This window comes from Macrosteles quadrilineatus, unplaced genomic scaffold (genome assembly GCF_028750875.1).
Source record: "Macrosteles quadrilineatus isolate MER2022 unplaced genomic scaffold, UCM_ALF_1.0 Scaffold_9__3_contigs__length_116548681, whole genome shotgun sequence".
NCBI classification, from domain to species: Eukaryota; Metazoa; Arthropoda; class Insecta; order Hemiptera; family Cicadellidae; genus Macrosteles; species Macrosteles quadrilineatus.
Window position 1 is genome coordinate 110,850,751 of NW_026542602.1, and position 14,438 is coordinate 110,865,188.

General features: G+C 37.9%; 1 protein-coding gene across 1 annotated transcript; it reads right to left on the reverse strand.

Annotated features, from left to right (window-relative positions):
* Positions 1-5,987: 5,987 nt before the first annotated feature.
* LOC129003730 (uncharacterized) lies at positions 5,988-8,260 on the reverse strand. Its single transcript, XM_054432026.1, has 2 exons — positions 6,377-8,260; positions 5,988-6,011 (listed from the first exon to the last, which is right to left on the reverse strand). The coding sequence occupies exons 1-2, from the start codon at positions 8,258-8,260 to the stop codon at positions 5,988-5,990; spliced, it is 1,908 nt and encodes a 635-aa protein (XP_054288001.1).
* Positions 8,261-14,438: the final 6,178 nt, after the last annotated feature.

Genomic DNA, 14,438 nt, shown 5'->3' on the forward strand with positions numbered 1-14,438 from the left:
CTGGATCAGCTATATTACATACACGTGTGTTTTGAGCATCAAAATGACCACTTTGCAGTGTCATACAGTTTAAAAGTGAATTCGCATGCGATCTAAAATTCATCGCATCAAGATTGTCTTTTGGATCGTCGACATTGCACAGACGTTTACCTTGCATATCGTAGCTACCATCCTGTGACAATGCAAAGCCTACGCCTTTGGGTCCAACAAGACCCTTCTCCTTCTTAGTATAACGTCCAAACTTGTCTATGCCCATCGTGAGACTGACTTGTATCGACTGTTTCCGCTACCTTTTATGTATCCTGCTTCGTGTAGTTCCTCTACAATGTTTACAATCTCGTTACTATGTGAAGTATTTCCCGTTTCAGCTGATGCTACCAACAGTTTTAGTCTATCGACCAACTCGTTGGGATTATCCCAATGCACTATATCGCGAGACTTTGTACTTTTCCATGACATTCCTCTACCCTGTCTGACGGGAAACAGATCTTTGATAACGTGTCTGTATTTCAAACTACTATCACGTCTGATTTGATTGTCAAAATTATAACCCTTTTTGTGAGCATTTGACGCAATCAATATACTTTTGTAAGCATTTAGATCGTCCTCTGCATACACATCGCTGTTTGGCAGTCTTTTAAATATAAGCTCATAGAGCCCCTCGGAAGGTGGGTATCTCGTGTTGTTAACAATAATGGTACCGTCAGTGTCAAATTCCATCACCTTGTTTCCAATCATTAAAGTTTTTCCTCTTTCATCAAACCTTGGACCATAGTCGTGGTCAATAGTTCTATGTTTTCCACCGGCGTCTCGTATAAACTGGGTCATATATTTTCTAGTTAACGGGTTCTCAAACTGCTCTTCAATGTACTTAGATGCTGTTTGAAAGCCTAATGGAGACGAAACAACCTCTTCCAATTGACTAGTTTCAGCTCTAGGTGTTGATATGGCTTCTGGTTTAAACGATTGTCCAATGTAATCATCGTCATCACTCTCATAGTCCATTGGCTCTTCTTTAGAAAGCTGTTCAATTTTAACATCTGTTTTTGGTTCGCCTTTTTTTAGTTCTCTAATTAACGGTTTGTATTGCTGCTCTAGCAGTTTTTCACTCTCCACACTACCATCTTTAAACTGTCTAAATTTACGCCTAACTGCTTCTTTCAACTCTGCTATTTGCAGAGTGAGATGTTTATTCTTCCGCGTCATCTTTGATAATGAGCCTAAAACACCACAGCTAGCCTCTTAAGGCAATTCAATCTGCCGAAAAAATAGTGCACGTTTCTTATGTTTACGTAGGTAGTGCACTACTTCTTTCAAAGATATGCCCGAGGTAATATCTATATCTCGGTAGTATCTCTTTGTCACTAGATCAAATTGCGGAATAGTGTACCTTTTTGACCAATTCCGAAAAACAAACGTTCTTTTCCAATTATCTCTCCATTGTGGTATTTCCGCTACGGTATACCGCTCACTAACGTCACTTTTTTCCATATACCTCTGCAAAAAAGACATTGGACGCTTCATCTCATTGTGGTGTAACAGAAACGAGTTCAATAACCAAAATTCACTTGGATTCGCTCCAGTGAACTCACGCCATTGGTCAAACAGTTGACGATCAGTTATCGTATACACGCCATTATTGAAACTTATTCCAAAACTTTCGCTATATTGTTGTAAAGTTGGCAACGCAGCCTTTAGAAATTCTGTTGTAAACAGTCCTTGGCACAAGTTGTTTACCCCGGCATAAGGTTTACCACGAGATCTCGGTAATCCCGGAGGTACCGGACCATATGCTACATTATAACTCACATCGATATGGCATTTCGACGCCATCGCAGTTTTATAAATCGTCAGAGGTGATCTTATTGGTAGAGTCCGTTCAGTCAATACTATACATCTTGCTGCATAGGGAATATTGCAACCATATTCGAGCATTCGGAGGTAGATCTAGGTAAAGTTTATGCTACCATGAAGGTTGCGCAATGGTAAAACCTTACCAAAAATATCCGGAAACGGTCTAAATCTCGAAATAATATTATGGGACTCTCTAACTGTGCAGTTATTCATATCTTCGTGATAGACCACCAGTTCAAGTGGAACTTTCTTTTCTTCGCATTTTTCCAAAAATCTAATCCAAATTTCACGGTTGTATGTACGTTCACTCGCAGATATCATTAACAAGATAACCGGGGGTAGTACAGCGCTCTGTTTTGGCACTTTATGTCTCCAACACCGCCTATTGTACTTGTGACCATGACGTCCTTTTCTGCTACAGTAGTTTCCACAAAACTTTTTCTTATCGGAATAGTAATATGTGCAAAGATTAGATTTAACATTATGAAGTTTGGTATCGTAACCTCTAAGGTCGTTGTAGGTGTAGATGTTAACCATTATAACTCCTCAATGAAACTGTCAAATCCTATACGGTATCTTCCTTTATTAGTGTCTCGAGTCTTGTCGATAACTAAGAACCCATGATTGTCTTTCCACGCCAGTGAACACAACTGTTTGAATTTATCAAATGGCATGTCGGTAGTGACATGGTCGCTATATACATGTCGTAAATTCGTATCATCCTGTTTGAATAGTATTAAAAGGTTTGCGTTGTCTCTGATAAGCTGCTTTGGTATAGCACTATACGTCTGACCCAAATAAAAGGTGTCAATATTGTTATGCCTACCCATAGTGAAATAGTTTGTAATGTTGTTGTGTTTCTCACAGGATATATCGTCAAATATCATTATTGAATGTTGTTTAGCCTTATTTGGATGAACTACCAAGTTGTTGTCACCATATGCAAAATAACCAATTTCCTTAGGCAGAGCCAATGGTAAAAACTGGTATTTGGGCTGATTCAGGGATTTACAGAAAATGTAGATATTTTCAAAAACAAGACCATTTGGATCGAATAATAAATTAAACACAACATTTGTTTTACCCGAGTTGCTGGGGCCTGAAAGAATCCCGCGAATTGAGTCTGGTAGCAGATGGCCATGTTTATTGTTAGATGCCAGACCCTCGCCGAGATACTCGTCATAGTTTTTTACCGTCAAAGGGGGACTCTGCTGTGCCACACGCATCGTGTTCAACTGATGTAGCACACTCACCCTATCGTTTATAAATACGCCCGGATGCAGCTGCTTGATCTACACAGAGCCGTCACCGGATGCTCTAAATAAGAATGTCGCTTTTACTAAGCCACGTGTCGCTTCTCTTGTCAAAGCCAAGCCATCTGACTTTTATTTTATCTCCTTTCCGCTGTAACACTCTTTCAACTAAATATACATTTCCAGTCTTTGATTTATTTAGCTCCTGTTCATAAAACCCTCCCTTTAGTATTTCACCGTTATGGTCTTTGAGTACATATGTAGGTGGCTTTGTCGGTTTGATGGCGTAAATGGTGAAAACCTCGTTTGTCCAGTTTGGCAGATAGCCTTTAGTAAAAACTCTTTTATACTTGCTAATCCTAACACTATCCCCCAGTTTAAATTTTGGTGCCACCCTTTTTCCCTTCTTGTTTATCCTTTTTAATATTTCCTTTACATTCTTTTGTTTCACATCTTTTGGTTTCATACCAATTGTTTTATGTACCGAGTTATTATATCGTTTGAGAATATCAGGAAGTAATGACAACCATTCATATGTACCCTTTGCGGTAAACTCTTTCCACATCCACTGTTTCAAAGTTCTGTTATATCTTTCCACGATACTAGCTTTTAAATCAGAAAACGTAGAATAATGGTTAATTTTATACTTTTTCATGAGGGCACCAATATGTTTATTAAACCATTCGGTTCCTTGATCGGTTTGAAAGTGTTTCATCTTATGTTTTATCAAAATAGGTTCAAGTGCCTTGGCAACTGCCGGACCTGTCTTATCTTTTAATGGGACTGCAAACCCGAGTTTTGAAAAACAATTGATCATAGTCATGATGTACCGATTACCTTTATTTAGCTTTGCATAAGGCTGCATCTCTACGAGATCGGCCTGGTACAAATCATTCAACCCTTTAAGAGTCACTTTCCGTCTAGTGTAATTTTTTCTAGCAGGTTTGTGTAGCTCTTCAGCTATAGCACGTCTGACATTCATTGTTAAAATGATACAACTTGACAGTGTATTGATAATTTATTAAGTTTTTAGGAATGCTGCGGCCCCTCCACCGCCGCAGCTCGTGATGGCCTCCAAAAACAAACTAGTTGCCACCTCCGTTTATTTTTTTGTTTGTTTTACAAACATTTAGTTTTTACAATATTTACAAGTTACTTTATGGAAGATAAATAACGGAGTCATGCAAATGCGGCATGTTTCTTTGGGGACTTTAAACTTTGGATACATGTAGTTACCTCTTCGCTTTAAGCGAGAAGGAAGATCAACCATTCTTCCACAGTCAATACATAACCTACTAGAGCCTCTAAAAGACTCGTAGTAGTTTAGGGTTACGTAACCACAGTTTTCTCTATGACAGTTCAAAATGTCCTGCCTTAGCGCTGATGGAAGATCAGCACTTTCTTTTACATAAGGGAAAAGGATAACGTTTGTACAAATCTCCCTAATTGAAAGCTCAGACAAGGACAACATGATGGCAAGAAGGTTCCAAATAGAATAGTCTTTTTATTTGCCCCCCAGAAAAGCTGCGGCCCCTCCACCGCCGCAGCTCGTGACGGCCTCCAAAAACAAACTAGTTGCCGTCTCCGTTCCCCCAAAATTTCTCTTACCACCTTCTCAAGGATGGGATCAAGGATTGTAGACAGGAACATCTTCTCAATCTGGTCCAATTGTATAGACGTGCAGCACAGATGGTGCATCTATCTCTTGGAGTCTTAAATTTTGGTACACATACAATTGTTCCAAACCGTCGAAAAAAAATATTCGCTGCCTCTCCACAATCCTTACAAAACTCTTCATTGTCGAGAAAACAAATATGGTAGTAGACATAGCCACAGTTTTCATGGTGGTAATTGAATATATAATCTTTAATCACTGGTGGGAATGCTGCTTGCTTTACAGCACTCAAAAGAAACATGTTATCAATAATTGTTCTAGCTGAGAGCTCAAGTAGGGACAACATGGTGGCGAGAAGGTTCCAAGTGGAATGACACTCACCCCTCCACACATGGTTTACGGGCCTTTCGGCCGCGCCAGTGACCTTCATACATGGTTTAGAGGCGTTTTAGTCAGCCGTGCCAGTGACCTTCACACATGGTTTACGGGCTTTTTAGTCAGCCGCGCCAGTGACCATCATTCACACATGCACAAGGAGTAGCTCAAGTCCCTCCAGATTTGAGCGCCTCAATGTACAAACACATTCAAAAATAGCCCCACTCCAGTTGGATCTCAGCCACCATGTGTTTCGCATCGTGTTTCGGCTGGATATTCTCCATCAAGCGCGACGAGCCGTCACCGTTTATCGTCAAGACAAGGGTGGTATTTCTTAGGCCGGTGGAGCCAATCTACGAAGAACTTCGACCCTTGGATCTCAGGCCACCACCGTTACCACCGAGAAACACAGAATATGCCACCATAAAGGTATGTAGTGATAGTGGAGAGGGGAGCGCAACACATGTGCAGCATGTGCAACATGTGTTCAGTGTCCAACATGATCTCTCTGATGCTGATCGTTAGTGATTTTGTTCAACATTATTTATATCGCAGGATATGTGAATTTTTAAATTTGATTGAAGAAGACAACGATTCAGACACAGACTCGGAATTTGGGGTCAATTGGGGACCAGGAGGGTGGAACGGGTGGAACGAGGTGGATATTGGGGACTGGGGGGAGTGGAGTGACAGTGGTAGTAGTGATTCAGGAGTTGAGATTTTGGTGAGTTTTTTGAATTTTAAACCCATATGGAAGTGTATCATAATTGCTACCATGTTTCCTTTTTGGTCCAGTAATTTTAAACTGTTTGACCTCACTGATTGTAACTATATTCCTATCCTTTGTTCGTCTGATTCTATTTTCCTCAATGTCCATTGTTTGTGCAGCATCACCAAGGACCATCTCTTTCAAACTGTCAAATCCAATCTTTTTAGAAGTTTTCATGTTTAATGTAAGCCCTTTTACTTTACAAACGGGAATCAATTTTTGTTTGTTTGTTGACCACACGAGGTATGCATAGGTTTTTGGTCCTCCAGATACAAACTCTGTTATATATGAACCTGGTCCATACTCGGCCAACTCATCGGTCATTTCCCCTAGATAATCTCCCGTGGGAACTCTATACAAACCGCCCTTGTATACATACAATACAGAATCAGTATCATAATACAACACTTGACCACCCAAGGCATCTAGATGCTCATAGAGCTTCAATCTCGCTTGGGCAGTAGTGTAAGCTGCCACCACAACATTAACATTTTGCAATGGCTCACCAACCTCATCAATGTACTCCCAGCTGACAACAACAACCTCGTCATTGACAATCTGTACTCTATTTACATCAATTTCAGGGCTAGTTAACATTTTGAAAAGTGTTTTTGGGTCCCTGACAATCGTAGCTTTGGTCTGATTTTCACGCTGTCCAAATTTTCCCCAAAACGAGTTCAACATCAGTTTAGCCAATGACCTCAAGCCACCATTCTTTACAATTTTGTCTTTTTCCAGCTGGACACCCTCTTTTTTAAAATAGTCGTCAATGTACTTGTTTTTGTCCTCGTCTGTTTCACACCAACCCGGGAACCCGGATGCTTCCTGTTTCATTTTTAAAAATTTATTTATAAAGTCAGTAAACAATCCCCCATTTTCATATGTGGCTACCTTATACTCCCAAAGTTCATACATGTCGAGTACAACATAACCCTTTTCTACGGCTTTACGAACTTCGTCCATGGTCCAGGTCCCAATAAGTGCTCTGTCACCACTTTCGTGGTCGCAATCACTTTGAATCTGACCATCTCCACAAGTCGCGCACAAAACAAACATTAACTTGTCATTCATTTTGGCCGGGAGCACAGGATGGTAAAGATCGCGTGGTGGGAGTACTTTACACTTCAATAGGCCTTCGACATTAAGACCTCTCTGCCTACACTCTCTATCACCTACATAGATCGTTGGATGGCCTACAGGGTACTTGCCATATTTACATACCCAGGGATAGAGAGAGCATACATCCACGTATTCAATGGTTTCCCCTTCAGCGCATTTGTGATAGGTTTTAGCATTACCGGTTCGGCCCCCAAAAAATGCTTGCCTCGGGTTCAGAGGTAAATTGTTGAGGATCGGCAACTTTTCTAGGTGTTTCAGGTTTTCCGTCTTTTTTAACTTTCTAAATTCACATTCCCACATTTGTACGACGTTATCGCCCAACTTTGCTATTTTAGTTTTAGTCCGTTCATATCGCAAGTGAAGTGAGTCAGAGGGATCCTCTTTCAAAGCAAGTTCACGGTCGTAGGGAAAGCATTTGGGGCAGCCATGGAAGTAGCAGCCTTGAAATTCGTAAATATTTTGACCATCATACCCATCAACTTTCATTCCATTGATCTTAACTTCTTTTCCACGGCCAGCGTGTTCAATTCTAACTCCACGTTTCTCCTCTTCCCACGATAGCCACTGTAACGCGATTGCCGATTGAGCGTCTGTAAGCCTATAACCGTTTTTAGGAACGATGCCGATAGTATTTTTCTTCAAAAAGTTCCGACGGAAGGCCAGGTTACAAGCACTGGCAATGGTTACAGCCTCGAGAAACGGGTCCACATTACACTCTTCCAGGAAAATTGAACGGAACTTTAAACAAGCTTGGGCTAGGATATCAACATCCGAGATACAGTACTCGAGGATTTCTTTTTTAAAGTCAAATGTAACGCGGTTTGCAACCTGATCATTATACCAGTTTTCAAAATCTTTGTGTGATTTTTCAAACATAGATTCTGGACAGTAAAACTCCTTTGCTGGCATAGGGCCCACATAATTTTGATTCTCAAGGGTGTTGAAAAGGTGGGGAAAATAGCCTTTCTTCTTTTCTGGAGGCAGGTCAAATGCTTTAGGTAGTGCAGCAAGAGGCATAGGGAAATAACTAAGTGAATCAACAAACCTCACATTGTCAATTTCCATCAAAATTACCTTAGTTCCCCGCATTACAAGTTTCGGGGTGAACTTTGTATCTTCTAGCACATACTTGAGCAAAAATTGGAAGTCAAAGCCCTGCCCATTGTGTGCAATTACACAGACATCTTTGAAATTTTTACGGACCTGCATCACATAGTCCATGAACTGAGTGACCGGTTCAGATTTAAAGACTCTTGTTCGATTTTTACAAGCCATACAAAATTTAGCCTCAATACACTGATAGCAAAACTGTTGTGACACACACAAGTTTACTTGATGCAATTTAGACTCGGGATCTGAGGGCAGGGACTCATCTTGACGGGTTTCCAAGTCAAAGAAAATAAACAGAAAATCTTTTGACTTTGGCTTTCTCGTGTCAGGCTTCATATAACATTTGTGATTAGGGTCTTCAAAAGAACCACACGGTTTACAATATACTTCGCCACATTTGTGAGGCTTGGACCGTTCTCTAATCCAAACCAGTTTCCCACAATCGAGACATTTCTTTACATTTTTACACTTGTCAGCTTCATGCGCGATAAAACATCCCTGATTTTTATAAGTCATGTTACATTTAGGGCACAGAACACCACCATTTTCCTCTACACAAGGAGGTGAAATGGTCTGACACTGTGAGCAGATGTTTGAGCAGCGGTGGGCTCCTTTGTGATCATAGGGTACATGGCATGCTTCACAAAAATATGTACAAACAAAAGCAGCAGTCAAACTATTAATCACATTGTAGTGACCATCGTGAAACAGTAAATTTAGTGTGAATTTTGCATTTTCTAAATTTCCCTCAAAGTAGACATCGCGACCTTTGCTATCATAGTTGTACACGACAATTTTGTAGTTTGTTAAAAACCCCTGAAATTTTTCAAGTTCCGGGATCCCAGCTCCACCCTCTGGCATTTCAACCCTAGCTCGACGCACAAGTTCCTGAGCCCTAACTGTTTGCCTATTTGCCCTATCCTTTCTAACTGCATTATAGTCAGGATCTTTAGTTACATTGGCCATAGCCACTACAATTGCACGGGGAAGACACAATTTATCTTTATTATTTATAACAACAATTCCCCGTCTTGCCTTGCATTCCTCATCAAACGTATTGTAAAACCCTGGTCTTACCCTTCCAGAACCTACAGGAAGGTTAATTCTAGTGCATTCCACTTTAAAGGTGTCGGTAGATTTTATGGATTCAGAGTTTGATTGCACAATACCACCAAAGATTTGCCACAAAACGTTTTCATCAATTTCAGTAGCCGGACGAAAATTTACATAGCCGGGTGCTTTTGATTTCAAGTTGAGACTCTCCAAGGTAAATCCAAGTTGATCATTTTCAAAAGCTTGTTCTTTCATACTATTTACAATTTGTGCAAACCCCTGTCTCAACCAATCAATCTCATTAGTTTCTGGAGGCGGATTGGTGAATTTAAATACAGTTTTACTCCCATACAATCTAAATTTATTTACATAAGTTTGATCAGTACTTATTAAATTAACAGGCTCAACTACTTTTACGGGTTCAACTACTTCATCAGATACGTTATCGGCCATACTAACATCCATCGTCGTCAAATGCCTAGAGCAAAGTACAAGATACGCGGAGACACAAGATCTAGAGGGGGCACAGTCTGCGCGCGCACACAGCTAAATATAGCACACCGATTGCACACAACAACACTGAGACACAAGATGTGGTGGGGACACAGCTGCGCGCACACAAAGCTGAATATAGCACACCGATTGCGCAATACGTTACAATAAAGAAACAAAGTTCACTTACCACTGATATACCGTAAATAATCAAACTAACATTTAACACTAGAAATAACTTGCAAACATAACCTCAAAACATCAAACACAAGAACACACGTCCAACACGTTCAATTGCCAAGAGCAAAGTGAAAGAAAATAAGTACTGAAAAGTTTAAATAGCAAAAATTGGCCAATCACACAAAAGATCACCTATTTATAACCAATCAGGTACAAGCTTATTACAACCAATCAGCAACCAGGATACACACCTTTAACACTTCCTTGTTTTGTTACAGAACCGTGACGATGAAGAAGAAGAAGAAGATTTATAGTATTTGTAAATATTTTTAAACATATGTAAATATAAATCGTAGATATAGTGGCATTAAAACATATTTTAAATCAAACAATCTGTGTAATTATTCAGGACACATAACTCAGTGGAGGCTATTTCATTTGGCAAGAGTTAATCATTACAGAGGTTATATCAGTTGGCGGGAACCTACGCAATACGTAAAGTGAAGCTTGGCGGGAAGGTAAGGTTACGTTGTTTGGCTCGGAAATAAAAATAAGGTTACGTCACTTGGCGGGAAGGTGAGGTTTTTTTCATTTGGCGCAAAAGTCACTTGGCGGGAAGGTGATTTTTTCATTTGGTACAAAAGTGAGGTTATGTTACTTGGCGGGAAGGTGATTTTTTTCGTTTGGCGCGAAAGTGAGGTTATGTCACTTGGCGGGAAGGTAAGGTTCTTTTTTCGTTTGGCGGGAATTGGTGAAGAAGAAGTCAGGTTTTTTCGTTTGGCGCGAAAATAAAAGTAAGGTTATGTTACTTGGCGGGAAGGAGAGTGTTTTTTTTCGTTCGGTGCAAAAGTTAGGTTATGTTACTTGGCGGGAAGGTGATTTTTTTCGTTTGGCGCGAAAACAAAAGTGAGGTTAGACCACGTGGGACACCAGAGAGCGACCACGTGGGACAAAAGGGGGCGTGGCTTAGGGGGAGGGGTGGGGATGAAATGCTGCTCTCTGATTGGTGGCCTGAAGTACAGCGTATCCTACTCAAGTATTATAATAAGTTTATGGTACCTGAAAGTAGGTGGGTTTGCATTAAATTTTGTACCTTTTTAGTATATGGTCACATGACTGAAAGTCATCTGGGATAAAAGCACATAAACAAAATAGACAGACAGCTCTGCGTGATGGCGGATAGAGGATGGCGGATGGTGGAGTGCGGATGGCGGAGTGGATGGCGGATGGCAGATGGTGGATTATGAGAGGATTATATCCTCCGCTCACCAGGTGTTATTGGATGTTAAAAAACGCCAATGGTTTATCAATTCTAAATTGCTGTAAAAATATTCCAGTGGTCCAAAATAAGTGATTTGCTATAATTTCTATCAGTTAATTTATTTTCCGACAACTGCATGAAAATGACCACATTGCCATATCTGAAAACAGTGCCCAAAATATCTCATTGCCGCTCTAGAGCGGAAATGGATCAGTCCCACCCGATAATCAGCTGATTTCACTGTTGTAGTTTCTAGACCAACCACAGCTGCGGATCTAGTACGTTTGTTAACAACTGGTATGCAAATAACATAAACTTAAATAATTGAAACATAACCTAAATAACATTTTACAAACATCTACAATGTTAATCTGTGTGTCGTAATACGTTAATTATGGTGGTAGGAAAAATCTTGTGTGTATTACGAGCACAAACAGTCTTTATAGTACTAGAAATTACACCAGTTATTGCATTATAAGTACAATTAAAAGAATGATTTACTGTACAAACCATACATTTTATTATGAAAAAAAAGATTCTTTTGTTTTTCTATTACTGTGGAAGGGATATATTTTGAAAAGTCTTTCAAAGTATCCACAGAGCTTAAGTATCGTATAGTTCTAATCAAAAGTATGGATAAAAAGCTATTTAAATAAATTCAGCGTTATTCCAACGAGTCCACTGAAACTATTTTATCCTTGTTATTTATCATTAACGAGAGCTTTTAGTCTAAGCGTATTGATAAATATAATATATATACCATTTCGCTATCTTGTTGACCAATATATTCATATAAACAAAAACTACATTCAAAGGGTATAGGCTATAATGCAATTCCGTATAACTAATAAAACTACTTTTACGTATGATAAACTCTACAGAAAATAATAATAACTAAAACGATTGGTTTAAACGCTATTTTATTTGGACTTCATCTTTTAAATTTAGTGAGAATAATCTCCATACTACTTTCATGGAAATGTTTAGGTTAAGCAAATAAAGCCACAATAAATGCGCAACACAGCCACTGGCTACTCTCCCGTAACGCGAAAAGCAACTGCAATATTAAATATATATATATATATAATCTTAAATGTACTTGTTTTTATTTTATGTTTGGTTTTATGTTGTTGTATTTGTGATATGCACAACCCATATGAATGAAACATATACAAATTTAAAGAGTGAAATAACGTAAACTACCTAAAATATGGCAAAGTAGCAATCAGTTTTCTACCTATTTCATAAAGATACTAATACTGCATAAAAATGCACAATGAGAACATAACATATAGATCCTACCTATGTAGCCCCATCAGTAATATACTTTTCTATTAAAGGCTATATTTTTATTCGAAACAAATATTATAATTGTAGGTATTATGATAGTAAATATTCTGATTGAACTATAGTACGAACCGCTTATTCAGAAATGGAATAAGTAGTATATTTACCTAATACAAAATAGCTAAATCTTCCCTAAAACTATATTGAAAGGCCCCTTACAAGTTGTTGAATAATTTAGTGGTCTTTGAAACTCTCGCTACAGGTGAAATGGTTTAACTTCTTCTGAAACACATCTGAATACTAAAACTTTCTTGGACCTAGTACTATAAGACTAGCTTACGACCAATTTACAGTTAGACCACTTGTGGCAATATCAAGCCATTTCTTGTAGATTTAATACTGAGGATACATTTAAAGAGGATCCTACTGGTGTAAATTATTGGAACTTTACCCCTAACCACATGTACCAAAATTTGATGGATTTTTTTACTAATAAATATCCCATGATTTTACTAAAACTTTTAAACACTTGAATACTTATTAGGAAATATTTCTTGCGATCACAATCCTATTTCGATATTTTAATTTCAATTAAAAAAGATCAGTTGTTGTTTTTATCATTATTTATTTAATCACGTTTATTAATCTAAAGGTGAATGTTTTTTGCGTGATGCTAGAGGTTTTTTACTGTGAACAAACCAACGACAATATATGCTGAATATTCAGAAATCCCAGTGAATTGTCGAACTGATTTTGGTAAAAGATGTATTTAATCCAACGCACTGAAAACCACTCCACCATAGTCAATGTAGTCAATAACTGACAATGACCAGCTCTTTTCAGCAGCGTGTTGACCCTGTCTGTTTGGCCACTGAGTATACTTAGGTTTATTTATTTAGTAGTTATAAAATCCACTATTCCTTGGTATATAAATTTGTTTGAATATTTAATTTTGTTATGCTTTGATATTTTACTAATAAAACTAACAGCATAAACTACTAAAAAACATTTATTTTATGAAAAACTTATAGCGGGAAATATAACATGATAACAAATTATTTTGTCTAAGCCAACTGACATTTGCAATGCATAATTGAACAGACTTCTTTGAAAGGGAAAACCTAATGAAACAATCTCATTTGAATAAACACTCGGATTTCAAGACTAAAACCTTCTGGTTGTAGACTTAATCCCGTCTGAAAGCTCTTTTGATTAGAAAAACTGTTTACCAAAGAAACATTATTTCGTTCCAATGAATGTATTCTTGGCAATATTATTTTACAATTGTACATCAGTTTAAGTAGTTATAGCCTTATGAAATATTTTAATGTTGGTAAGTTTGAAAAAAGTACAAGGAAAATTTACAATCAAATAAAAAACAGGACAGATTAAATAATAGGCCTAAATACACTAATTCCCAAAAATGGAAATTTTTTACGGTTTAATTAAAAAATTTAATTATGAACCTAATAATATTAACTGTAAATTTCATGTTTTTTTTATTAAGTGAAACTTAATATTATCTGCTAAAACGTTATAGGCCTACTTACTAATAATACAAAGAGGTAATGTTTATAAACGTGGTAACGGAGTTAGTTGTTTTTGGGTAAACTATTTACGACCTAGAATACTATTTTATTAGAAATGGCTGAACTGCAAGAATACATCACGCAAATACATCATTTTAAACGTACGTTCCGTTTCATTATCAATGAACGCCTTACTCGTAGAAGTTTTGAAGGCACTCGCCTAGTGTCTTCAAGACAATCTCTACGTGACCGTTGTGTAAACTACTATACCATTATAATAATAAGTCACTCAATTTGGTGTATTAAATAATATTTATCAAATTGTTTTAAGTTTTAATGCAAAATTGTATGTTCAATGTAAATGCCTGCGCCAATAAAGAAGAAATATTTGGTTCATACAGTACACGAAATAATCATCACATAATATCAAATCCTTATGCGAAGGATTGTTTGTTTTCACAATATTTAGTTGGCAATGTTATTGGGATTTCAATAGTTAGTTGTACAAAATATATAGTTGTATATTTTTAGGATTTTAAAT

Bases quoted from the DNA above. Each gene is read 5' to 3' on its own strand.
- LOC129003730 (XM_054432026.1), bottom strand. From the start codon at position 8,260: ATGGCTTGTAAAAATCGAACAAGAGTCTTTAAATCTGAACCGGTCACT. The intron at 6,012-6,376 runs GTTGGTGAGCCA...TGGATTTGACAG, and splicing joins GCTGGGAGTACATTGATGAG to TTTGAAAGAGATGGTCCTTG.